This window comes from Hyla sarda, chromosome 9 (assembly GCF_029499605.1).
Source record: "Hyla sarda isolate aHylSar1 chromosome 9, aHylSar1.hap1, whole genome shotgun sequence".
Lineage (NCBI taxonomy): Eukaryota > Metazoa > Chordata > Amphibia > Anura > Hylidae > Hyla > Hyla sarda.
Genome location: NC_079197.1, coordinates 17,390,579 through 17,418,095, shown reverse-complemented (window position 1 = coordinate 17,418,095; position 27,517 = coordinate 17,390,579). Strand labels below are relative to the sequence as shown.

Here is a 27,517-nt window from a genome sequence, read left to right as displayed (position 1 = left end):
CACACTGTGGGGCCTCCAGTAGGTGCAGGGTGGGCACACTGTGGGGCCTCCAGTAGGTGCAGGGTGGGCACACTGTGGAGCCTCCAGTAGGTGCAGGATGGGCACAATGTGGAGCCTCCAGTAGGTGCAGGATGGGCACAATGTGGAGCCTCCAGTAGGTGCAGGATGGGCACAATGTGGAGCCTCCAGTAGGTGCAGGATGGGCACAATGTGGAGCCTCCAGTAGGTGCAGGATGGGCACACTGTGGAGCATCCAGCAGGTGCAGGATGGGCACACTGTGGGGCCTCCAGTAGGTGCAGGATGGGCACAATGTGGAGCCTCCAGTAGGTGCAGGATGGGCACAATGTGGAGCCTCCAGTAGGTGCAGGATGGGCACAATGTGGAGCCTCCAGTAGGTGCAGGATGGGCACACTGTGGAGCATCCAGTAGGTGCAGGATGGGCACACTGTGGGGCCTCCAGTAGGTGCAGGATGGGCACACTGTGGGGCCTCCAGTAGGTGCAGGGTGGGCACACTGTGGAGCCTCCAGTAGGTGCAGGGTGGGCACACTGTGGAGCCTCCAGTAGGTGCAGGATGGGCACACTGTGGAGCCTCCAGTAGGTGCAGGATGGGCACAATGTGGAGCCTCCAGTAGGTGCAGGGTGGGCACACTGTGGGGCCTCCAGTAGGTGCAGGGTGGGCACACTGTGGGGCCTCCAGTAGGTGCAGGGTGGGCACAATGTGGAGCCTCCAGTAGGTGCAGGATGGGCACAATGTGGAGCCTCCAGTAGGTGCAGGATGGGCACAATGTGGAGCCTCCAGTAGGTGCAGGATGGGCACACTGTGGAGCATCCAGTAGGTGCAGGATGGGCACACTGTGGGGCCTCCAGTAGGTGCAGGATGGGCACACTGTGGGGCCTCCAGTAGGTGCAGGGTGGGCACACTGTGGAGCCTCCAGTAGGTGCAGGGTGGGCACACTGTGGAGCCTCCAGTAGGTGCAGGATGGGCACACTGTGGAGCCTCCAGTAGGTGCAGGATGGGCACAATGTGGAGCCTCTAGTAGGTGCAGGGTGGGCACACTGTGGGGCCTCCAGTAGGTGCAGGGTGGGCACACTGTGGGGCCTCCAGTAGGTGCAGGGTGGGCACACTGTGGAGCCTCCAGTAGGTGCAGGATGGGCACAATGTGGAGCCTCCAGTAGGTGCAGGATGGGCACAATGTGGAGCCTCCAGTAGGTGCAGGATGGGCACAATGTGGAGCCTCCAGTAGGTGCAGGATGGGCACAATGTGGAGCCTCCAGTAGATGCAGGGTGGGCACACTGTGGGGCCTCCAGTAGGTGCAGGATGGGCACAATGTGGGGCCTCCAGTAGGTGCAGGATGGGCACAATGTGGGGCCTCCAGTAGGTGCAGGGTGGGCACACTGTGGAGCCTCCAGTAGGTGCAGGGTGGGCACACTGTTGAGCCTCCAGTAGGTGCAGGGTGGGCACACTGTGGAGCCTCCAGTAGGTGCAGGGTGGGCACACTGTGGAGCCTCCAGTAGGTGCAGGGTGGGCGCACTGTGGAGCCTCCAGTAGGTGCAGGATGGGCACACTGTGGAGCCTCCAGTAGGTGGAGGGTGGGCACACTGTGGAGCCTCCAGTAGGTGCAGGGTGGGAACACTGTGGAGCCTCCAGTAGGTGCAGGGTGGGCTCACTGTGGAGCCTCCAGTAGGTGCAGGGTGGGCACAATGTGGAGCCTCCAGTAGGTGCAGGATGGGCACACTGTGGAGCCTCCAGTAGGTGCAGGGTGGGCACACTGTGGAGCCTCCAGTAGGTGCAGGGTGGGCACACTGTGGGGCCTCCAGTAGGTGCAGGGTGGGCACACTGTGGGGCCTCCAGTAGGTGCAGGATGGGCACACTGTGGAGCCTCCAGTAGTTGCAGGGTGGGCACACTGTGGAGCCTCCAGTAGGTGCAGGATGGGCACAATGTGGAGCCTCCAGTAGGTGTAGGATGGGCACAATGTGGAGCCTCCAGTAGGTGTAGGATGGGCACAATATGGAGCCTCCAGTAGGTGCAGGATGGGCACAATGTGGAGCCTCCAGTAGGTGCAGGGTGGGCACAATGTGGAGCCTCCAGTAGGTGCAGGATGGGCACACTGTGGAGCCTCCAGTAGGTGTAGGATGGGCACAACGTGGAACCTCCAGTAGATGCAGGATGGGCACAATGTGGAGTCTCCAGTAGATGTAGGATGGGCACACTGTGGAGCCTCCAGTAGGTGCAGGGTGGGAACACTGTGGAGTCTCCAGTAGGTGCAGGATGGGCACAATGTGGAGTCTCCAGTAGGTGTAGGATGGGCACAATGTGGAGTCTCCAGTAGGTGCAGGGTGGGCACAATGTGGAGTCTCCAGTAGGTGCAGGATGGGCACACTGTGGAGCCTCCAGTAGGTGCAGGATGGGCACACTGTGGGGCCTCCAGTAGGTGCAGGATGGGCACAATGTGGAGTCTCCAGTAGGTGCAGGATGGGCACACTGTGGGGCCTCCAGTAGGTGCAGGATGGGCACACTGTGGAGCCTCCAGTAGGTGCAGGATGGGCACAATGTGGAGCCTCCAGTAGGTGCAGGATGGGCACACTGTGGAGCCTCCAGTAGTTGCAGGGTGGGCACACTGTGGAGCCTCCAGTAGGTGCAGGATGGGCACACTGTGGAGCCTCCAGTAGTTGCAGAATGGGCACAATGTGGAGCCTCCAGTAGGTGCAGGATGGGCACAATGTGGAGTCTCCAGTAGGTGCAGGATGGGCACACTGTGGAGCCTCCAGTAGGTGCAGGATGGGCACAATGTGGAGCCTCCAGTAGGTGCAGGATGGGCACAATGTGGAGCCTCCAGTAGGTGCAGGATGGGCACAATGTGGAGCCTCCAGTAGGTGCAGGATGGGCACACTGTGGAGCCTCCAGTAGGTGCCCTGCACTCAGCTCACCAGCCTCCCCTCCCCACTCTCTGTCCCGGAGAACACAGTGGGGCAGTTTTCTGTCAGGGAGCTCCAGCAGGTCCTTATATGACTGTCAGGTCAGAGGAAAGAGGAGGCTGCTGAGGGGACCTGTAGATCAGCAGCTACATAAAATCAGCACATTCACTGGGCCCTGTCCTCACCCTCCTCCTCTGGTCCCACTGCACTACAGAGAGCAGGAAGGGCCCGGGAGGAGTGGGAAGGATCCTGCAGACAGGGGCCCCTCTTCACGTGTCATATGCCCGGGCTCCTGGCAGTGTCGGAGCACACAGTCTAATATAGGCCCTGGTGCTCTACTGGTGCTGCACCCTGATTGGCCACCTAATAATCATGTGACCTGCCTCCCTTTTCATCCTCCCAATCGCCTGTGAGCAGCTGCTGAATTAAACTTCCCGGCCCTGCACTGTTTGCTTGTAGAGCCGGAAAGTTTTATCCAGAAGCGGGACATGAGGGGGCCGTTCCAGGACGGCGGGACATGACCCTGAAATCGGGAATGTCCCGCTAGATCCGAGACCGTTGGGAGGTATGGTTTTGCAACATCTGCAGGGTTATACAATGATCCTTCAACTTACAATGGCCTCAACATACAATAGTTTCAACATACAATGGTCTTTTCTGGCCCAGAAACCAGACTCAACATACAATGTACAGACAGTCCAGATCTGCGAAACGTGTCAATGGCTGGAAGAACCGACCAATCAGAATGGGCATTTTACTGGTAAAACCCCTGTATTACTGAAGTGTATGCACTGACTGGTGTCTGGTAGCGCCCCCTACAGTACAGGGAGGTATTACATGTTCTGTACTACTCTTTACCTGTATTACTGAAGTGTATGCACTGACTGGTGTCTGGTAGCGCGCCCTACAGTACAGGGAGGTATTACATGTTCTGTACTCTTTACCTGTATTACTGAAGTGTATGCACTGACTGGTGTCTGGTAGCGCGCCCTACAGTACAGGGAGGTATTACATGTTCTGTACACTTTACCTGTATTACTGAAGCTTATGCACTGACTGATGTCTGGCAGCGCCCCCTACAGTACAGGGAGGTATTACATGTTCTGTACTCTTTACCTGTACCAGGGTTAGCTGCTCCTTTGGACACCAGGTGGGGGCGGCTCCATGTTACTTTTTTAGGACACTGTTCTGTACAGGACCCTGAAGAAGCTCCTGTCCTCTACATAGACCAGTGTTTCCCAAGCAGGGTGCCCCCAGCTGTTGCAAAACTACAACTCCCAGCATGCCCGGACAGCCTTTGGCTGTCCGGGCATGCTGGGAGTTGTAGTTTTTCAACAGCTGGAAGCTCCATGCTTGGGAAACACTGACATAGACAGTGATTTACAGCTCCCAGCAGATCTTTATTACTTTTATATGTAAGGATTTGCTTTATCTGTATTAGGTATCTACTTATTTTTCTTTTATCCTCACTTTTTCCTATTTTTGGATGACATTTTGGTGCCTTTAGAACCAATTCCCAGGTTTCCATAGACTTCTGGTCTCAACATACAATGGTTTCAACATACAATGGTCGTCCTGGAACCAATTAATATTGTAACTTGAGGGACAATTGTAGTTTGGTGACCACTGGCCTAGACCAATAGAACTAAATGCCCCTATGAAGAGTGCCAGCTGAGTGCCCTGAGTGGTTCCCATAAAATGTAGTGTCAGCAGAGTGAAGTGGGACTATGTGTTGTGGTCCAAGACTGTGAAGGAGTTAATGGTTACATCCCTGGTGGTCTAGAGTAATATGGTGCATATGTGATTATTTCCTCAGATCAATGACTGACACTTAAAGGAGTTCTCCATTGAAAATTTACTTATCCTGCAGATAGGGGATCGGTAGCTAATTCCTATGGGAGCGCGAAAAGACCCAAGTACAGCTTTCGGGCATCATCGGCGCTCACATAGGAATAAATGGAGCACGTGCCATCTCCCGGTAGACCAAGAACGCCGGGGTCCCGTCCCAGTGATCGTGGGGGGGGCCCCAGCAGTTTGACCCCCGCGATCAGCTACTCATCCCCTACTCATGACCAGTGTCTGATAGTGGGACCTACAGAGCGTCTTGTCTGAACGAGTCAATAAGTGAAATATCTTCTAATAAGTGAATATCTTCTATTCAGACACCTGTATGATGACCATCACTTGGACAACAAAAGCTCAGTGCAATGCCTCATCCAGACAGAGGTGGTGCACAACCTGGAAGAGCAGGTGAGATCCCGGTATTCGCTTCTATAAGGACTGTTTTATGTATAGAGGCAGTAGCACCTCTGAGGACTTTCTGGACCCTCAGACATACCTTAAAGGGGTACCCTAATGGAAAACATTTTTTTTTTAATCAACTGGTGCCAGAATGTTAAACAGATTTGTAAATTACTTCTATTTAAAAATCTTAATTCTTCCAGTACTTATCAGCTGTTGTATGCTCCACAGGAAGTTGTGTAGTTCTTTCCAGTCTGACCACAGTGCTCTCTGCTTACACCTGCATGTCAGGAACTGTCCGGAGCAGGACAGGTTTGCTATAGGGATTTGCTTCTACTCTGGACAGTTCCAAAAACGGACAGAGGTGTCAGCAGAGAGCACTGTGGTCAGACTGAAAGGAAATTTAAAAAGAAAAGAACTTCCTGTGGATCATAACAGCAGCTGATAAGTACTGGAAGGATTAAGATTTTTTAATAGAAGTAAATTTACAAATCTGTCTTTCTGGCACCAGTTGATTAAAAAAAAAAAGGTTTCCAGTGAAGTACCCCTTTAAAACACAATACAGAAAACAATATAACCAGTGTACTAAAGCAATGACAATTCCAGGAACTCAGTAGGATGAATAGGCCTCCCATGGGCCAGGGCATAGATGCAAAAAAAACAGGAAAACCTTTTTATTTTAAATCAACTGGTGCCAGAAAGTTAAACAGATTTGTAAATTACTTCTATTAAAAAATCTTAATCCTTCCAATAGTTATTAGCTTCTGAAGTTGAGTTGCTGTTTTCAGTCTAACTGCTTTCTGATGACTCACGTCCCGGGAGCTGTCCAGCTCCTATGGGGATATTCTCCCATCATGCACAGCTCCCGGGACGTGACATCATCATTGAGCAGTTAGACAGAAAACTTCAGAAGCTAATAACTATTGGAAGGATTAAGATTTTTTAATAGAAGTAATTTACAAATCTGTTTAACTTTCCGGAGCCAGTTGATATATAAAAAAAAGTTTTTGCCTGGAATACCCCTTTAATATTATCATAACTGTCATTGGGCCCTAATGACAGGATAAATAAGAAAATGTAGGGAGCAACTACCTAATAATAGAAAATATCTGCGGATCCTGATTGTCAATGGTCCCGAATGGACCGTTAATCCGGCACTTATAGTGAGGAAAATAGTGATCCGGTGCTAATGATGGATAAAGCAAAGTCGCTTCTATACTGTATTGCCCACAGTCTTTTGACAAATAAATGGCTCGATCTCACCGTGGCTGCTGGTCCCGCACTGCGACGGGCCGATGGGAGCAAGCGCTGTGATCTCCGCGATGGTTCCCGGCGTGAGTGCCTGGGCGGGTGGAGGGTTCCGGCAAGGTGCTCCCTCGTATGCGGTCCGTGGTGACAGCAAACACCAATACAGGTATCGGACTCTCGCTTGATTCAGATGGTGAAAGCTAGAGATGAGCGAACTTACAGTAAATTCGATTCGTCACAAACTTCTCGGCTCGGCGGTTGATAACTTTTCCTGCGTAAATTAGTTCAGCCTTCAGGTTCTCCGGTGGGCTGGAAAAGGTGGATACAATCCTAGGAAAGAGTCTCCTAGGACTGTATCCACCTTTTCCAGCCCACCGGAGCACCTGAAAGCTGAACTAATTTACGCAGGAAAAGTCATCAACTGCCGAGCCGAGAAGTTCGTGACGAATCGAATTTACTGTAAGTTCGCTCATCTCTAGTGAAAGCAGCAAAGCTTGCGGTGCCCTTGGTGAGAGAGGTTATTTAGTTGCAGCAGGTGGTTTGTATTGCGTTGTTCCGTGGCGGCTTGGATTCGGGTAGTGCATGTATAGACGCTCTGTTCAGACAGGGTAACGGCCTACAGGTTTTGATAAATCTCCCCCATATGTCTGGAATGAAAACTCCCATCCCACCCGCACAATCCTACTCATAAAGATCCTTGGGGGTGTTTCCCAACCTCCTTCCTGTAACTCTCCTAAAGAGAGTTACTTCCTGTATAGGATTATGGGTGGGTTATGGCAACCGCCATCCAGGACCTTTTCCAAACAAGGGTGCCTCCAGCTGTTGCAAAACTACAACTCCCAGCATGCCCAGACAGCCAACGGCTGTCTGGGGATGCTGGGAGTTGTAGTTTTGCAACAGCTGGAGGCGCTCGGGTTGGGAAACACTGGTGTATTATATGGTGCAGTAATCCGGGAGTTGTAGGATTGGTTGGATAAATACCAGCCATTGCATTAAAAAATACCGTCAGGGTGGCCAAAATACCGTCTTTGTCGGTAAAATACCGGCCAGTCAGACTTTGGACCAGGACAGAAGTGAGAAACTTATATAAGGCTGGGTTCACATCACGTTTTTGCCATACTGTTTTCTATCAGTTTTTCTAAAGAAAACCGTATGGCAAAAAAAAACAAAAAACGGATGGAACAGTATGGGAAAAAGTAAACCGTATGCGTTTTTAAACCGTATACTGTTTTTAAAAGTGCAAACAGTTCCGTCCATTTAAAAAAATATAAAAATAAAACATAAGTTTTTTAAAATTTTGTCCATTTTTAATGGGAGCGGTGTTGGGTGGGGACTTTAGGATGCAAAGTAAAAACCGTATACGATTTCCCGTATGGAACCGTATACATGTGCGTTTCCCATTGACGTCCATGTTTAAAAAAACATATTCGGTTGCAGTATGGTTTTTAAACCGGAAACAAAATCGTGGTCAACCACGGTTTTGATACCGGTTTAAAAACCATACTGCAACCACGTTTTTTTGTTTTTTTTTAACATGGACGTCAATGGGAAACGCACATGTATACAGTTCCATACGGGAAAACCGTATAAGTTTTTTTCTTTTGTACATGGGCATTTGCATCCTAAAGTCCCCACCCAACACCCCTCCCATTAAAAATGGACAAAATGTTCAAAAACATATGTTGTTTTTTTTTATATATATAAAAATGGACGGAACTGTTTGCACTTTTAAAAACAGTATACAGTTTAAAAACGCGTACGGTTTATTTTTTCCCCATACTGTTTCATCCGTTTTTTGGTTTTTTTGCCACACGGTTTTCTTTAGAAAAACAGATTGAAAACAGTATGGCCAAAACGTGATGTGAACCCAGCCTAAGGCTGGGTTCACATCACGTTTTTGCTATACTGTTTTCAATCCGTTTTTCTAAAGAAAACCGTGTGGCAAAAAAACGGATGGAACAGTATGGAAAAAAAGTAAACCGTATGCGTTTTTAAACAGTATACTGTTTTTAAAAGTGCATACAGTTCCGTCAGTTTTTATAGAAAAAAAACCCATACGTTTTTGAAAATGTTGTCCATTTTTAATGGGAGGGGTGTTAGGTGAGGACTTTAGGATTCAAATGCGCATGGGCAAAGTAAAAACGTATAAGTTTTTCCCGTATGGAACCGTATACATGTGCGTTTCCCATTGACGTCCATGTTAAAAAGAACGTATGCGGTTGCAGTACGGTTTTTAAACCAGAGACAAAACCGTGGTTGACCACGATTTTGTCTCCGGTTTAAAAACCGTACTGCAACCGCTTACGTTTTTTTTAACATGGACGTCAATGGGAAACGCACATGTATACGGTTCCATACGGGAAAAACATATACGTTTTTACTTTGCCCATGCGCATTTGAATCCTAAAGTCCCCACCCAAGACCCCTCCCATTAAAAATGGACAACATTTTCAAAAACGTATGGGTTTTTTTTCTATAAAAACTGACGGAACTGTATGCACTTTTAAAAACAGTATACTGTTTAAAAACGTATACGGCTTACTTTTTCCCATACTGTTCCATCAGTTTTTTGTTTTTTTTTGCCAAACGGTTTTCTTTAGAAAAACGGATTGAAAAAAGTATAGCAAAAACGTGATGTGAACCCAGCCCAAGATACGATATTACTGAGTAACGTGTCACCAGTTGACAGCTTATGCTTTATTACAGCTCGCTGTTGAGAAACGGAGACTCCTGGAGATGCAAAGTTTGATGACGGGAAAACTCGGCACGGTCCATGTGTCTGTAAGTGGACGCACTCCTTCCAACATTGACTGATCTCTAGTGTCAGGACTATGAGGGTCAACAACAACTGTCTTGTAATCCTGTACAGAAGCCGAGGGAAAGCAGCCTGATCCTCCAACCAACCCATCATCCCGGAGTCTCCCCTTGGCCAGGACTCAACCTCTCTGTCCCCCTGCAGAAGGAATTCTCCGACACCGTCCTGGCCTTAAGAAGACAGATCTGGGAGGGCGCCAGCTTCAACATATTCGAGAGTTGGTATCATTATTCAGTATCTATTTCCATACATTGGGGGTATTGTTCGTCTTACTATATGGTGAATTTGCATTACAATATATCATTTTACTGTATGTGTGAGCAAAACACCGGTTAGGCCTTGTGTACTTGCCAATCCTGTGTGCACAGAGCCTCTATGGTTTCACGGACCGCCAGTGTATTGCACCATATTGACTCCTTTGTCTTACAGATTCAGAATTAGGGTAGGGTTACACGTAGCACATCCGCAGCGAATTTCACGCTGCTGATGCGCTGCACGGCACTCATAAAAGTGATCTCCCTGCAGCGGCCGAGTAGCTCTGTGGGCCAGCTCATAGCGGAGGAAATCCCCCACTATGAGCGGACACACAGAGATACCCGGCCGCAGCAGAGAGCTCGCTCTTGTGAGTGCCATTGGCATATCCGCAGCGTGAAATACGCTGTGGATGCGATACGTGTGACCCTACCCTTAAAGAGGTTTTCCAGGCCTGATGACAGACCCCACCCGTCAGATATTGATGGTCTGACACCCGGCATCCAGCCAAAGCTAAAAACTGCAGCAACTACATATATAGGAAGCAGACAGCGCCGTACATTGTGTAGTGGCCATGCTTGGTTATTGCAGCTCAGCTACCACTGAAATTTATGGGACGTAAACTGCAGTAACCCGACACGGCCACTACACAATGTAGGGCGCTGTCTGCTTCCTGCTCTTTTTCCTGCATATGTAGATACTGCATCTTTGGCAAATGGCTCAGCAGTGGCAGGGACGTGCCACACACAGACTCAAAAGGGGGCTTGAGCACTTTTAATGCACCTGCCCTATAATGCCCTCACTGATTGGGACCTCCATGGAGTGATGCTGGTCCCATTCAGCTGACATGACTGCCGGAGGTCCCTTACCTCAGGGATTGTGTTGTGTTAACATATGTAAGGTTGGTGGTCTTCCACATCGCCAACTAACAGGAAAGGTACTACACTTGATCTTAGCCAAAAGACCGGGCATAAAGAAGAAAAAGTTCACAAAATTAGGTTAGTATTCCTTTAAAACACAGGAATCGGTCCATTAAAAAAGCGTCTATAATGTCTGCCTGATAGAATTAAAGCGAACACAGTCATCTGCACAGAATGCCAATGAGTATCGCTCTAATGGCGACAATCTATACTTAGCGTTACCCGGGCTCTGGCGGCGTCAACTGTGTGTGACTAACAAATAACAAGCATTAGCTTAAGGGGCCTGCATGTAAATGGATTAGCCCTATGTATGACTCTGATTTGCATATGCTAATTTGTAAGAGCGTTGACAAAACCTTTGGGACAAAAAAAAAAAAAAAAAAGAATTTATCCGGTTATAAAGACGCTCCATTATCAGGCGGCGATAGCTGCGCCAAGCGCTTGTTATCTGCAATTACATCATTATGGCTTTGTTTTCTTCGGTAATTGGAAAGCGCGATAGGTTTTTCCGGATGTAGAGGATCATTGTTGCGAAGCGCACTGGCGAGAATTCCTTCTTATAAAGATGTGCCGGAAATGTTTCATTGAATTTGGCTGCTGGATAGGGGAATCTTATCCATCAGGATATTCATTTAAAAAAAATTTAAATACGACTACCTGTTCTCTCTCATTGTCAACGGAACCGTAATTAGAAGATATGGTGAGCCATTGAAGACGCCGCGATAAGAAGACGTGGGACACGTAGATAGCGGGTTATGTTCCTATAGCCGTGATCTTATCTCAGAGATTAGAGCGTTCGTGCAGTTTTACCATTGTTCTCCTATCTAAAATCTGAGACAGTGGGAGGGGGATTTAAAGGGGTATTCCAGGCAAAAACTTTTTTTTATATATCAACTGGCTCCGGAAAGTTAAACAGATTTGTAAATTACTTCTATTAAAAAATCTTAATCCTTCCAATAGTTATTAGCTTCTGAAGTTGAGTTGCTGTTTTCTGTCTAACTGCTTTCTGATGACTCACGTCCCGGGAGCTGTGCAGTTCCTATGGGGATATTCTCCCATCATGCACAGCTCCCGGGACGTGACATCATCATTGAGCAGTTAGACAGAAAACTTCAGAAGCTAATAACTATTGGAAGGATTAAGATTTTTTTAATAGAAGTAATTTACAAATCTGTTTAACTTTCCGGAGCCAGTTGATATATAAAAAAAAAAGTTTTTGCCTGGAATACCCCTTTAACTAGAAGTGATGAGCGTCAGGGGCCATATTCGAATTTGCGATATTTCACGACTATATGGACGAATATTTGTCCTACGTTCGCGAAATTCGCATATTTGCTATGTTCGTTCACTTTTTTTCCCCATGCGAAAATCGTAATGAAATTTGTATAGTGCGCATGCGCGATTATGTCTTTCAACTCACTAACACTATACCCTACACTAGAACCTATCTGCTAAACTAACCCTATCTAAAGCTAAAAGAAGGGAGGGATCAGTGTCCTCTGGAAGTGCCGATGTTCGCGATTATTTCTATGTTCGCATATACGAAATATTTGCGCTCACACATTTTTTTTACAATATATAGCGCTATATTCTAAATAGTTACATAGTTAGTATGGTTGAAAAAAGACATACGTCCATCAAGTCCAACCAGGGGATTGAAGGGAAGGATGTAAGGGGATAAGGGAAAGGGATGTAGTTTTATAATTCTGCATAAGCATTAATGTTATTTTGTTCCAGGAATGTATCTAACCCTGCTTTAAAGCTGTTAATTGTTCCTGCTGTGACCAGTTCCTGAGGTAGACCGTTCCATAAATTCACAGTCCTCACGGTAAAGAAGGCGTGCCGCCCCTTTAGACTAAACCTTTTCTTCTCCAGACGGAGGGAGTGCCCCCTCGTCCTTTGGGGGGGTTTAACCTGGAATTCTTGAAATCATGAAGTGCCGATATTCACAGTAAAAATTAGCATTTTGAATATTCGTGCTCAACACTATTTACTAGTACGGTCTTTAGAGATGAGTGAATTTACAGTAAATTCGATTCGTCACGAATTTCTCGGCTCGGCAGTTGATGACTTATCCTGCATAAATTAGTTCAGCCTTCAGGTGCTCCGGTGGGCTGGAAAAGGTGGATACAGTCCTAGGAAAGAGTCTCCTAGGACTGTATCCACCTTTTCCAGCCCACCGGAGCACCGGAAAGCTGAACTAATTTATGCAGGATAAGTCATCAACTGCCGAGCGGAGAAGTTCGTGACGAATCGAATTTACTGTAAGTTCGCTCATCTCTAATCATCAGCCATCGGACGCACATCTCCCCGTGTAATAGAGGATGAGTGGGCGACAACTTATAGCCGATAAAAGAGCCCCACGATGGATCCAGCCATTGTTGGTGTGACCCTCCCCGCCCAAGCAGGCTCTGTAAGCGAGTGCCAATCTATCCGATCGGTGGTCGTATACAGGCTGGTATAATAGTTCGCTCATCTCTACTGATGATTCTTTAGCGGGTCAAAACAACGGAATATTTGTTAGCTGATCACTGGCCCTATAAGGCTATTATGAGTATAGTATAAGTAGTCCTGTATATTCCGTATTTTTCGCCGTATAATGCGTCTTATACGGCGAATACACCCCTATCGCGGCGGTCCCTGCGCCCATCAACGGCCGGGACCCGCAGCTAATACAGGACATCACTGATCGCGGTGATGCCCTGTATTAACCCTTCAGACGCGGCGATCAAAGCTGACCGCCGCGTCTGAAGGGAAAGTGACACTAACCCGGCTGTTCAGTCGGGCTGTTCGGGACCGCTGCGATTTCACCGCGGCGGTCCCGAACAGCCCGACTGAATAGCCGGGTTAGTGCTTACAGGACACCGGGGGGGACCTTACCTGCCTCCTCGGTGTCTTCTCCATTCAGGGATCCCCTGTATGGCCGGCGCTCTCCTTCCTCGTCATCACGTACGTGCGTCGGCGTGCGTAACAACGTGATGGCGGCGACAAAGAGCGAGGATACCCGGCCGGCAGCAGAGACGTTCCGGAGCGACGGGGACGCGGCGAAAGCGATGGAGCGACATCCAGGGCAGCGGTGACGGGTCCGGAGCGGCGGGGACACGTGAGTATTACCTCCTATGCAGTGGTCTTCAATCTGCGGACCTCCAGATGTTGCAAAACTACAACTCCCAGCATGCCCGGACAGCCAACGGCTGTCCGGGCACACTGGGAGTTGTAGTTTTGCAACATCGGGAGGTCCGCAGGTTGAAGACCACTATTTGGTTCAAAATCTTTATTTTTTTTAAAGATTTTGCACCTATAAATTGGGTGCGTCTTATACGCCTATAGGACGAAAAATACGGTAAGTGTATCTTTTATACACTGATCGGTGAGTGCTACCTATATACTTTCTTCTCTTAATTGTACTTTGTTATGGCTACTTTTCGTTATGCCCCTGAATCCCACTTGTATCTTTCCGCTCCCCATGGATGGTGAAGTATTTTTCACTTGTCTGTAAGTGCCGGATCTAGCTTCTCTTATGATTATTATTATTTTCACACAGCGGAATTTTCGAGCGGATCTGGAGGAAAAATTCTGCACGGAAACTCAGTTGCAGCAGAGTCCCATTGTATTCAATGGAAATCTACAGCACCGTGCACGCGGCGGAATTCTTTCTGCGGAATCCGTTCAAAAATGTCGTCTGTAGAGACGGCGCATTTCCAAGCGGTCCTAGCGCCGACATGTTCTTAATCCTCTCATTATATTTCATGTGTTTACAGACATGACAACCTGCGTGGAGTATTACAGGACGAACAATGTGAGGCCACCCTTCACATATGCTTCCCTTATCCGATGGGTAAGTGCATTTATATTTTTATACATTAGGGTTTAGGTGTACCTACCATAAAGACAGGGCACATGTCAACTCTAGGTCGGGTCACTATGGTTTTCACCCAAAGGCATAGCTAGGGGTACAGCACAGAGATGGGCATGACGTGTCCCAAGCCCGAGTAGGCCCCAACCTGGGTAAAGTATGTTTACCACTAGAGAGAGGCCTCCTAATAGGTTCTACACAGCACCTCTGGTGGACTCTAGAAGTTATTACAGTACGGGTATATCCAGTGACTTACAGTGCCCCTACACAGTAATAGTACCCCCTACACAGTAATAGTACCCCCTACACAGTAATAGTAACCCCCTACACAGTAATAGTACCCCCCCTACACAGTAATAGTACCCCTCGCACATAGTACCCCCACACAGTAATAGTACCCCTCGCACAGTCATAGTACCCCTCGCACACAATCATAGTACCCCCACACAGTCATAGTACCCCCCCCCCCGCACAGTAATAGTACCCCTCGCACAGTAATAGTACTCACGCACAGTAATAGTACTCCCGCACAGTAATAGTACCCCTCGCACAGTCATAGTACCCCTCGCACAGTCATAGTACCCCCCGCACAGTCATAGTACCCCCCGCACAGTCATAGTACCCCCCGCACAGTCATAGTACCCCCCGCACAGTCATAGTACCCCCCGCACAGTCATAGTACCCCTCGCACAGTAATAGTACCCCCCACAAAGTAATAGTACCCCTTGCACAGTAATAGTACTCCCGCACAGTTATAGTACCCCTCGAACAGTAATAGTACCCCTCGAACAGTCATAGTACCCCTCGCACAGTCATAGTACCCCTCGCACAGTCATAGTACCCCCCGCACAGTCATAGTACCCCTTGCACAGTAATAGTACTCCCGCACAGTTATAGTACCCCTCGAACAGTAATAGTACCCCTCGAACAGTCATAGTACCCCTCGCACAGTCATAGTACCCCCCACACAGTCATAGTACCCCCCACACAGTCATAGTACCCCCCACACAGTCATAGTACCCCCCACACAGTCATAGTACCCCCCACACAGTCATAGTACCCCCCACACAGTCATAGTACCCCCCACACAGTCATAGTACCCCCCGCACAGTCATAGTACCCCCCCCGCACAGTCATAGTACCCCCCACACAGTCATAGTACCCCCCGCACAGTCATAGTACCCCCCCCGCACAGTCATAGTACCCCCCACACAGTCATAGTACCCCCCGCACAGTCATAGTACCCCCCCCGCACAGTCATAGTACCCCCCCCGCACAGTCATAGTACCCCTCGCACAGTCATAGTACCCCCCACAAAGTAATAGTACCCCTCGCACAGTAATAGTACCCCTCGCACAGTAATAGTACCCCTCGCACAGTAATAGTACCCCTCGCACAGTAATAGTACCCCTCGAACAGTAATAGTACCCCTCGAACAGTCATAGTACCCCTCGAACAGTCATAGTACCCCTCGAACAGTCATAGTACCCCTCGCACAGTCATAGTACCCCTCGCACAGTCATAGTACCCCTCGCACAGTCATAGTACCCCTCGCACAGTCATAGTACCCCTCGCACAGTCATAGTACCCCCCGCACAGTCATAGTACCCCCCGCACAGTCATAGTACCCCCCGCACAGTCATAGTACCCCCCACACAGTCATAGTACCCCCCCCACACAGTCATAGTACCCCCCCACACAGTCATAGTACCCCCCACACAATGTTTCCCAACCAGGGGTGCCTCCAGCTGTTGCAAAACTACAATTCCCAGCATGTTGGACTATATAGTAGTATATAGTATAGGTCAACGGGGTGCCTCCAGCTGTTGCAAAACTACAACTCACAGCCTGTTGGACTAAATAGTAGTATATAGTATAGGTCAATGTTTCCCAACCAGGGGTGCCTCCAGCTGTTGCAAAACTACAAATCCCAGCATGCCCGGACAGCCGTTGGCTGTCCGGGCATGCTGGGAGTTGTAGTTTTGCAACAGCTGGAGGCGCTCTGGTTGGGAAACACTGGTATAGGTTATGGTGCAACATTCCGGGAGTTGGAGGATTGGTTGGATAAATACCGGCAGGGTGGCCAAAATACTGTGGTCTGACAGTAAGTGGCAATCCTACTACTAGGCCTTACTAGCACCTTTGCAATGTTGGGTGGTCAGAGCTTGACCTTTAGCTCCACTCCGATGTACAATTGTATTAGTATAATGGTTGGCGGACTTCTGAGAACAACTCTTAATGTAAAATATCTTGTTTCCAATAGGCAATTCTGGAGTCCCCACAAAAGCAGCTGGCATTAAATGAAATCTACCACTGGTTCACTAAAATGTTTGCTTTCTTCAGACTGAACAAGGTCACTTGGAAGGTACCTCCACCATTATTCTTATCCTAACACCCCGTGTCTGTGTGTCCTATTGGGGCATCTGGACATCATAGAGCAGTGTTTCACAACCAGGGTGCCTCCAGCTGTTGCAAAACGACAACTCCCAGCATGCCCGGACAGCCAAAGGCTGTCCGGGCATGCTGGGACTTGTAGTTTGGCAACAGCTGGAGGCACCCTGGTTAGAAAAAACACTGTTATAGAGGCCCAAGAACCAAACTTATACCTAGACTGAAGAGGCACTGTGAAGAGCAACACTTGAATTGGAGGATTTGGCAAAAAAAAGTGTATTACATAGTTGGCCATTGACATGTTAAAGGGGTACTCCGGTGGAAAACATTTATTTTTTATTTTTTTTAGGTATTTATAAGTCAACTGGTGCCAGAAAGTTAAACAGATTTGTAAATTACTTCTATTAAAAAATCTTTACCCTTCCAGTACTTTTTAGCAGCTGTATGCTACAGAGGAAATTCTGTTATTTTTTTTTATTTCTTTTTTGTCTTATCCACAGTGCTCTCTGCTGACACCTCTGTCCATGTCAGGAACTGTCCAGAGCAGCATAGGTTTGCTATGGGGATTTTCTCCTGCTCTGGACAGTTCCTGACATGGACAGAGATGTCAGCAGAGAGCACTGTGGTCAGACAGAAAAGAACAACTCAACTTCCTGTGGAGCATACAGCAGCTGGTAAGTACTGGAAGGACGAAGATTTTTAAATTTACAAATCTGTTTAACTTTCTGGCACCAGCTGATTTTACAAAAGTTGTTTTCCACTGGAGTACCCCTTTAAGTCCTAGACTAAAGAAGATGAAGCCTGGCTGCTCCTCATCTCCTCACACACCTACTACCAACAAATATACTCCCTCAGGCTTGGGAAGGGGATAGACCAGAGCAAATGACCTCCCCACCTTCTAGGGGGTTTCTCCCAATTTAAAGGGGTTAGCCGGGAATAAAAAAAAAAAAAAAAAAAAAAGAGCAAATTTCTTTAAATAAACGCTCCCTGTCTGTCTCCAGCTTGGGTGTAGTATTACAACTTGGCTCCATTGACTTCAATGGAACTAAGCTGTCGAATCACACCCAACATGAAGACAGACAGGGAGCGTTTTTTTTAAAGAAATTTGCTCTGTTTTTTTTATTTTTTTATTCCTGGCTAACCCCTTTAAATTGGGAGAAACCCCCTAGAAGGGGGGAGGTCATTTGCTCTGGTCTATCCCCTTCCCAAGCCTCCGGGCATGTGCCAAACACGGGGGTGCCACATCCAACAACCAATAACACTCAGTAGGACACTGCACTTGTAGGTAATATACCTGTGTAGAATGTAATTCGGATGCCACAGAAATGATTAGAAATGAGAAGTCACTTGCCAGCAGTGCCTGAGGCCTCATGTTCCTAATGTAAAGACACATTGCGTCTGACAAGAAATCCTGTGTTAGTGTAACGAGTAAGCCAGATCACAATCTTTAGCAGTGTTTCCTAACCACGGTGCCTCCAGCTGTTGCAAAACTACAACTCCCAGCATGCCCGGACAGCCTTCGGCTGTCCGGGCATGCAGGGAGTTGTAGTTTTGCAACAGCTAGAGGCACCCTGGTTGAGAAACGCTGCTCTACAGCAGGGCCGGCTCTGCCTATAGGCAAAATAGGCAGCCGCCTAGAGCGCCCTCTTGATGGGGGACGCCGCTCTGCCTGCTGCATGAAAGTTAGACAACCAGCATCCAAACCACTTGCTCAGCCAGCAGCATGAGGAGGAGGTTTGTTACAGTGAGTCACCCCAGTAGTAAGGAGATTACATGAGGAGGTTTGTTACAGTGTGTCACCCCAGTAGTAAGATTACATGAGGAGAGGGTTTGTTACAGTGTGTCACCCCAGTAGTAAGGAGATTACATGAGAAGGTTTGTTACAGTGTGTCACCACAGTAATAAGGAGGAGGTTTGTTACAGTGTGTTACCCCAGTAATAAGATTACATAAGGAGGAGGTTTGTTTCACTGTGTCAACCCAGTAGTAAGGAGATTACACGAGGAGGAGGCTTGTTACAGTGTGTCACCCCAGTAATAAAGAGATTACTAGAGGAGGGGGTTTGTTACAGTGTGTCACCCCAGTAGTAAGGTGATTACATGAGGAGGGTGACTGTTACAGTGTGTCACCGCAGTAGTAAGGCGATTACATGAGGAGGTTTGTTACAGTGTGTCACCCCAGTAGTAAGGAGATTACATGAGGAGGAGGTTTGTTACAGTGTGTCACCCCAGTAGTAAGGAGATTACACGAGGAGGAGGCTTGTTACAGTGTGTCACCCCAGTAGTAAGGAGATTACATGAGGAGGAGGTTTGTTACAGTGTGTCACCCCAGTAGTAAAAAGAATAAAGGGCTTCAGAGGGAACCCGACTCAACGGCGCTGAACGACCACAACAGGTGAAGGAGTAAAAGGATTTGTCCAGAATGCAACGCGTTTCGCTGCGCATGCGCAGCGAAACGCGTTGCATTCTGGACAAATAAATCCTTTTAATCCTTCACCTGTTGTGGTCGTTCAGCGCCGTTGAGCCGGGTTCCCTCTGAAGCCCTTTATTCTTTTGCCTGATATTTACCGGAGGGCAGCAGACGACTTCACCTATTTCTACGTCTACATCATTGTTGTGTATGAAGTGGCACAACCACCCAGGGTGAGCATTTCATTCATACAATTACCATTGGATCGCTAACGTTACTACTCTATGGAGCGCCTGTTTTCCTTAACCCCAGTAATAAGGTGGTGAGTGTCAAAGGGCAGACCAATGGGCATGTAAAATTAGCTTTTGCTTAGGGTGGCGAAAAACCGTGCACCAGTCCTGTCTACAGGGACATCCTAGTTGTCCATTAACCTCATTTTCTTTACTTATTCCCCAGAATGCCGTGAGACACAACCTGAGCCTCCACAAATGTTTCGTCCGAGTGGAGAACATTAAGGGGGCCGTGTGGATGGTGGACGAGCTGGAATTCCAGAGGAAGAGGGGAGTGAAGAGCTGTCGCTGACCAGTCCAGCCTTTTGGCTCCTTATATACAGGTCGTCCTCTCTTATACTAAATAGTCAAGTCCCTCTCTGCCAATAAAACCTGACTGTTCCTGAGTCTTTAGGCTCGGAGTCATTGCTTGTCAGTACGTGTGATGTCGCTACCTACACGATGGGGGCGCCAGATCTGCTCCCTCTCTATAACACCTGGAAACCCGACATGAGGCCTTCTCCAGGAAATGTGGATTTTCCACCACTGAAGCCCATTCACTGTTCCTTTTCTAAACTTTTTGCAACCCAACACATATAGGGGCCCCCCACAAATTCCGTCACCATGTGATCACCGCGGGTAAACTATATGGCAGCTGAGAAAACTGATGATGTATCATTAAAGTCAGACAAATATAATAGACATTATTACACAATGTCACCATGTTGTCTACGCATGTACAGAGGTTTTTTTTGGGGGGGGGGGGGGGGACAAACAAAGAAAAACACTGACGCCAGATGTTAGCTTAAGGGGGTACTCTGGTGGAAAACATTTTCTTTTTTCATATCAACTGGCTCCAGAAAGTTAAACAGGTGGGGTGGGGGGCGTGTCAGTGCGCCGGGACCCCCCCGCGATCTTGGCTCTGCTCCTCTAATGAGTGTGTCGTACCCCGCATGGAATCTGTGGAAAAGCACCCCCTCCATTCATCTCTATGGGAGAGGTAGAGACACAGCGTTCTCCCATAGAGATGAATGGAGGAGACGTTTCGACCAACTTCTTTGTTGGGTGCGACCCGTCATTACAGGAGCAGAGCTGGAGCCCTGTATGGGGGGGGGGGGGGGGGATACTTTATTTCCGCAGTTTTATTTCCTTTAAAGGGGTACTTCGCTGCCCCAGCATTCAGAACATTTTGTTCCAAACACTTTGAGCAAGCGGCAGGGGGGCATGATGTCACGGCCACACCCCTCATGATGTCACACCACGCCCCCTCAATGTAAGCCTATGGGAGGGGTTGTGATGGCCGCAATGCCCCATCCCATAGACTTTCATTGAGGGGGTGTGGCGCGACACCACGAGGGGTGTAGCAGTGACGTCACAACCCCGCCACCCACACCCAGCATTCTAAAACGAACGCCGGGTGCTGCACAGAGATCACGGGTAGAGATGAGCGAACTTACAGTAAATTCGATTAGTCACAAACTTCTCGGCTCGGCAGTTGATGACTTATCCTGCATAAATTAGTTCAGCTTTCAGGTGCTCCCGTGGGCTGGAAAAGGTGGATACAGTCCTAGGAAAGAGTCTCCAGCCACCGGAGCACCTGAAAGCTGAACTAATTTATGCAGGATAAGTCATCAACTGCCGAGCCGAGAAGTTCGTGACGAATCGAATTTACTGTAAGTTCGCTCATCTCTAATCACGGGGGTCCCAGCAGCAGGACCTCAGCGATCAGACATTATCAATCCCTATTCCTTTTTAACCCTGCTCCTGTCTTTGGCTCAAAAACCTCCCTCAAAAAAAGGCAGGTAAAATGGAGGCTACCGAGACAAAGAATACATTTTCATGGTTACTTAGCTACTTCCCCTTTAAATACATAACACACTAGGTATAGGCATATAGTGCATGCAGAGGTTGTTATACAGTGTAATATGATGTGTCCACACTGCCATCTAGTGGTCATCAGATCACATTGCAACAGGGAAAAAAAAAAAAACACCGACCTTTTGATTCCTTTATCATTCCGGTCATACATGGACTTCCTGCTGTTTGCACAGTTGGGGGGGGGTACTATAGTTTTTTTGTTTTTCTATGGGAAGAGGGGAGGATGGTGTAACCACAAAGACATTAACAACAAGCTGAGCAAACATCGAACCACCATCCCCTCAGTGATGAGAAGAATGGGGCTTGTGGGGATAGGAAGGAGGGGGTGAGTCGCTAAATCAAAGCCAGATCCGTCCCTTCCTAAAATGTTTGTAAAATAGCACGTCTAAGTTTACTCCAGGTTTCCTTTTCCTAATTCCAGATGATTTATTGCTTTATTTGAAGGCTGTTTCGGGTTGTCAAATCATATTATGCTCATTTAAAAACAGACCTAATGGTGTTATGAGAAGCCATATAGAATACTGTATGATTGAGGCCAGTGTGTCCCAACCAGGGTGCCTCCAGCTGTTGCAAAACTACAACTCCTAGCATGCCCGACAAGCCAGAGGCTGTCCGGGCATGCTGGGAGTTGTAGTTTTGCAACAGCTGGAGGCACCCTGGTTGGGAAACACTGATAAACTGAGCGCAAAATCCTACCTTCAGTGCCCAGACATTGCTTCCCCTTGAGATAATAAGAGGTTGAAGAAACTGTCCCCAAAAGTTCTTCATGAAACAACCCCTGTCTTATTAGGCCATATTCACAAATAATGTGCATAATGTCAACACGGAAAGCACGGGCAGACATTCCGCACATTTGAATGATCAGGCAGGCGCTAGGACCGCTCGGGAATGCGTTGTCTGATAGACGGCGAGGCATTTCCAAGCGGAATCGGCATAAAGTATAGGCACGTCGGTTCTTTCTGTGGATGCCAGAATCAGAAAAATTCCACTGTGAGCTCAGTGCAGCAGAATCCTATTCAAATCAATGGGACTCTGCTGCAGCGCTCCCCATAGAATTAAAGGGGTTATCCAGGAAAAAATGTTTTTATATATATATATAAATCAACTGGCTCCAGAAAGTTAAACAGATTTGTAAATTACTTCTATTAAAAAATCTTAATCCTTTCAGTACTTATGAGCTTCTGAAGTTAAGGTTGTACTTTTCTGTCTAAGTGCTATCTGATGACACCTGTCTCGGGAAACGCCCAGTTTAGAAGAGGTTTGCTATGGGGATTTGCTTCTAAACTGGGCGGTTCCCGAGACACGTGTCATCAGAGAGGACTTAGACAGAAAAGAACAACCTTAACTTCAGAAGCTCATAAGTACTGAAAGGATTAAGATTTTTTAATAGAAGTAATTTACAAATCTGTTTAACTTTCTGGAGCCAGTTGATATATATAAAAAAGTTTTTTTCCTGAATAACCCCTTTAAATGGAGCACATGCCGTCTACCAGTAGATGACACGCGCTCCTCACTGAGTCGGGGTCCCTTCCGGAGATCAGGGGAGGGGGGTGTCCCAGCAGTCAGACACCCCCCCCCCCCCCCCCCCCCCCACATGATCAGCTACTTATCCCCTATCCACAGGACTGCTGGAAATGCGAGAAAATGCGCAGTAGTGGCAGATTGGCAGAGCGCCAGCAAACTCATTGAAGTGAATGGTAGCAAAACTCGCAGCGGAAAATCCAGAGTTATCAATGTGTGAACGTACCCTACAGGAAGGGTTAAAAAAAACATGACCACTCCTGTCCTTTGGTGGTGTACGAGATTGCAGCTCATTAGCTGGGGATGCACAATACCACATAAAACCAGGTGTGGCACTATTTCTGGAAGAAAGCTGCCATTAGAGATGAGCGAACTTACAGTAAATTCAATTCGTCACGAACTTCTCGGCTCGGCAGTTGATGACTTATCCTGCATAAATGAGTTCAGTTTTCAGGTGCTCCGGTGGGCTGGAAAAGGTGGATACAGTCCTAGGAGACTCTTTCCTAGGAATGTATCCACATTTTCCAGCCCACCGGAGCACCTGAAGGCTGAACTAATTTATGCAGGATAATTCATCAACTGCCGAGCCGAGAAGTTCGTGACGAATCGAATTTACTGTAAGTTCGCTCATCTCTAGCTGCCATGTGTTTTCTAATACAGTACAACCCCCATCATTTGCCAGAGCTTCTGTTAAAAAGAGGGCCTCGGGGAGACTCAAAGACTGTCCGGGGCATGCTGGGAGTTGTAGTTTTGCAACATCTGGAGGGCCACAGTTTGGAGACCACAACTTCCCCCCCACACACACACACACACAACTCATCAGCTTTGATTTGTCTTTATAGAAATGTTTTCATTTACAGATATGAATGTTACAAAATGAATTGTTTCTCAGATTCCGAAGAAAAAAAAAAATTAAAATAAAATAAAGGGTAACCGATCAGGCATCTAAACTCCGCATTAGGCTTTGGAGTACTGTTTCCCAACCAGGGTGCCTCCAGCAGTTGCAAAACTACAACTCCCAGCATGCCCGGACAGCCGTTGGCTGTCCGGGCATGCTGGGAGTTGTAGTTTTGCAACAGCTGGAGGCACCCTGGTTGGGAAACAGTGCTTTGGAGTATTGCACACTTCACCAGGATGGAACATGAATTTTGAATACCTGGCTCGGTGCTGCCCCCTGCAGACTGCAATCTGTAACTGCATGTCCGGCACAGTGGGTTTTATTAGTGCGGTCCATTTTCGTTACGGGTGTGAATACAGTATTATGGGAAATGTGCAGTCTATGTACAGGATCAACGAGAAGACCCCCCAACATGTCGAGCTTCTCTAAGTCTCCCTCATGCGACCCAGCAGCAGTGCGTTCTCTTGTTTAATGGCCTTGTAATCTTCCAAGATCTTCTGCAGATTACTCAGAGTCTTCTTAGCCGCCTCCGTCTCTATCTGCAGGGAGAGGCGAGGAAAGGTTAAAGGGGTTCTCCACCATAAGGTGATTGTAGTACGTACCTGGCAGACAGTAATGGACATGCTTAGGAAGCATCTGCGCTTGTCTTGGGGCTAAATGGCTATGAGATTACCATAATACTGTGGCTAGCTTTTTTGTGAACTGGTATTTCCTGTTTGATTTATGTTTTTTTGACTACAAATCCCACAATTCCATTTTCCTCCCCACCCATTGAAACATAAATGAGCTGCATCCATTCAAAAGACCTGTGGTTTTCAATCAGGGTGCCTACAGCTGTTGCATTAGTTGCAGATTGATCTCTCTCCCACCCATTGAAGCAGACAGGCTCCCTGTCATCAGCTGACTAGTGATGTCAGGTCTCGGCCGCATTGCAAGCTGGGAAAAATCTGAGACAACAGTCATTTTGTATGCTGGTAAAAAATAAATATTGGGGTGAAAATCAAAGAAGAATTGTGAGAAAACCGTCACACACACGTACAGACACTATATTATGAACTACACTAACATTACTGCCCCTGTAGCATAGTCAAATAAAAAAAATTCCTGGAATACCCCTTTAAGATTTAGAATATTCCTTAGCCAGCGGTGGTCACCCAGTAATAACGGGCTGGTCTGTTAACTACAACCCACAGTAGGGGACGCTACAGGCATTACCAATCAATAATCAGCAAAAATATTGCCATAAAGTATAATTTAAAAAAACAAGCTGCTATCTCGCAATTAAGTCCTTCCATGTGAACGGACCCTATGAGGGGTTTTTAATAGACATTATAAAATTTGAAAAATCTAGAAAAAAGCTGTCACTATAGATGAGCGAATTTACAGTAAATTCGATTCGTCACGAACTTCTCAGCTCGGCAGTTGATGACTTATCCTGCATGAATTAGTTCAGCTTTCCGGTGCTCCGGTGGGCTGGAAAATGTGGATACAGTCCTAGGAAAGAGTCTCCTAGGATTGTATCCACCTTTTCCAGCCAACGGGAGCACCGGAAAGCTGAACTAACTTATGCAGGAAAAGTCATCAACTGCCGAGCCGAGAAGTTCGTGACGAATCGAATTTACTGTAAGTTCGCTCATCTCTAGCTGTCACCTTCTGTTGCAGTAAGAAGAGCTATACTAAACGATACTTGAGGTGGTCATGTGATACAAACCTGTCCACATCAAGTATGGTCCCACTGATTCTTTGGACGCATGCACAAAATAGCTGAGCTGCACTAAGGCCAGAAAACGGTCAGAAGCAGAACGGTCTTTTGCACAAGGAACACCAGGGACTCCAACTTTAATAGGCTCTGTGTGGTTTACATTAGGGATCGACCAATTATCGGTTTGGACGATATTATCGGCTGATATTCACGATTTTGGACATTATCGTATCGACAGTTACCTTGCCGATAATGCCCCTCCCCCCGTCAGAGACAACCGCTGCCACTACTGCCCCATTGCCTCCCCATCCTCTGGCCACATACCGCCGCCCCATTGCCTCCCCCATCCCCAGTTTTATAAATTACCTGTTCCCGAGGCCCAGGCTCCTTCTGGCTCCTGCGACATCCTGCGCTGCGCAATGACAAGTGACGTCCTCAACGCGACGTCACCATCAGTGCACACAGTGACAGCTCAGGACGCCGCCGGAGCCAGAAGTATCGCGGACCCCGGGAACAGGTAATTATAAAACTGGGAATGGGGGAGGCAATGGGGCAGCGGTGGTGGTTGGACTCAGGAGGACCCCAGGAGAGAGGCGGGTGGCGGCAGCGGTCTCTGGACCCGCAAAAGCCGCTGCAGTTCATTGATTTAAAGCGCCCACTTTAAATCATTGATCTGCAGCGGCTTCTGGGGGGTGTAGTCTTTAGGGAGAAATAGCTGATAACTTATACCGGAATATCGGTATAAGTTATCGGTTATCGGCCTGAAAGGTCACAGATTATCGGTATCGGCCCTAAAAAATCAATATCGGTCGATCCCTTGTTTACATCTGGTGTTTGTTTATTTAGAAGGGTCTGACTGGACAAAAATGTGACTTTTCTAATGTACATTGGGCTTTTAGGGGGTCATCCAGCTAATAGAAACGTATCCACTATCTCCAGGACCGGGACCTAAAATACACTCTGGCCTTGACCGTCCAAGACGTAATCATCTCTGCAGTGACGGTCGCTCAGCCAGTTACCGGTCATAATGGTGTCCTGCCTCAGTCAGTGATTGGCTAAGTGGGCAGTCACTGCCGAGATGACGTCTCAGAAGGTGGGGGCTAGAGCGTTCACCAAGGAGAGTCTGACCCTGTCCTGTGGATGGTTATCAAGCTATTAAAAACATATCCCCTATCCACAGGACGGGGTCTGACTATCCCCGGCTAAGACAACACAGTGACTTAGGATGGATGATGCAGCCAATAGAACAACAATAAACAAAATATAACTATGGTCACCGCAGCTTCACCACATTCACTTTCAAAAGCTGTAATGCAGGCAGCATGACGCAGCCATCTCTGGCCCCCACGGCACAGACACAGAGTACCCCCTTAAATTAAATCAGAACAATTGTATATAGTATGTGACCAGCTTTAACCAAATACAGAACTCACAGAGGAATACACAATTTACCTGCTCTTCTAAATCGCGGATCTCTCTCAGGATGGTTCCTGTGTCCTCTATGGTTTGGATAAGTTGGCTGCAATTCTAAAGGAGATACACAGAAATGTGGAAGGAATTATGTAAGATGCAATACAGCAGCAATTATAAGAGGTTATTTGGATTGGACCCCATGCCATACAGCAGATTTCCCCGCTCCAGCAGAGCGGCCAGAAGGGATACCCACCAAAATAAATGGTCCTGACATGCTCAAATTTATTTAAAAAATTTTTTTAAGTCGGTGTGGGACATGTCCAGAGAATTAAAGAGTACCTGTCGTTTGCAAAAAAAATATCTAATGTAGATAATACCATATGTATATTTGTAATATAAATTGGTTAAAAAATGTGTATATTTTTGGGTGAAAAAAAGCGGCCCCTGCAGCTATTGCCTGTGTCTCTTTATGAGGAGTCCAAATACAGGAAGTGAGGGTGGACAAGCCGGGCTCTGTGCCTGTCCTCGGCGCACAGAGCCCCGCCTGTCCTCGGCACACAGAGCCCCGCCTGTCCTCGGCACACAGGGCAACAGCTAGAGGCGCACTGGTTGGAAAAAACTGCTGTAACTATTAGACATTTATGCCATATATTGTGGATATGCTATAAATAACCAGATGGGAATTACCCCAGAGTCAGGGCATGATGTCATTGGCTTATGCCTCTATGACAGGTTGCACTATTTAAGGGAAAGCACTGAACATGCTCTTCATTTCTCCTGTACCT

At 47.6% G+C, this 27,517-nt stretch overlaps 2 protein-coding genes across 8 annotated transcripts in view; one reads left to right on the top strand and one right to left on the bottom strand.

Moving 5' to 3' along the window:
* The window catches only part of FOXP3 (forkhead box P3), a 71,003-nt gene extending 51,275 nt beyond the window's left edge, over positions 1-19,728 (top strand). For all 7 annotated transcript variants that reach the window (XM_056538082.1, XM_056538080.1, XM_056538076.1 and 4 more), the window contains 6 exons: positions 5,083-5,170; positions 9,116-9,190; positions 9,279-9,441; positions 14,158-14,234; positions 16,516-16,617; positions 19,508-19,728. In XM_056538082.1, the coding sequence (XP_056394057.1) occupies positions 5,083-5,170; positions 9,116-9,190; positions 9,279-9,441; positions 14,158-14,234; positions 16,516-16,617; positions 19,508-19,633 (631 nt within the window). In that variant the 3' untranslated portion in view covers positions 19,634-19,728. The remainder of the gene's footprint in view (positions 1-5,082; positions 5,171-9,115; positions 9,191-9,278; positions 9,442-14,157; positions 14,235-16,515; positions 16,618-19,507) is intronic.
* Positions 19,729-27,285: 7,557 nt separating this feature from the next.
* Positions 27,286-27,517, bottom strand: part of CCDC22 (coiled-coil domain containing 22) — a gene marked incomplete in the record, with an annotated part of 18,831 nt that continues 18,599 nt past the window's right edge. Inside the window, 1 exon segment of the mRNA XM_056538958.1 lies at positions 27,286-27,517.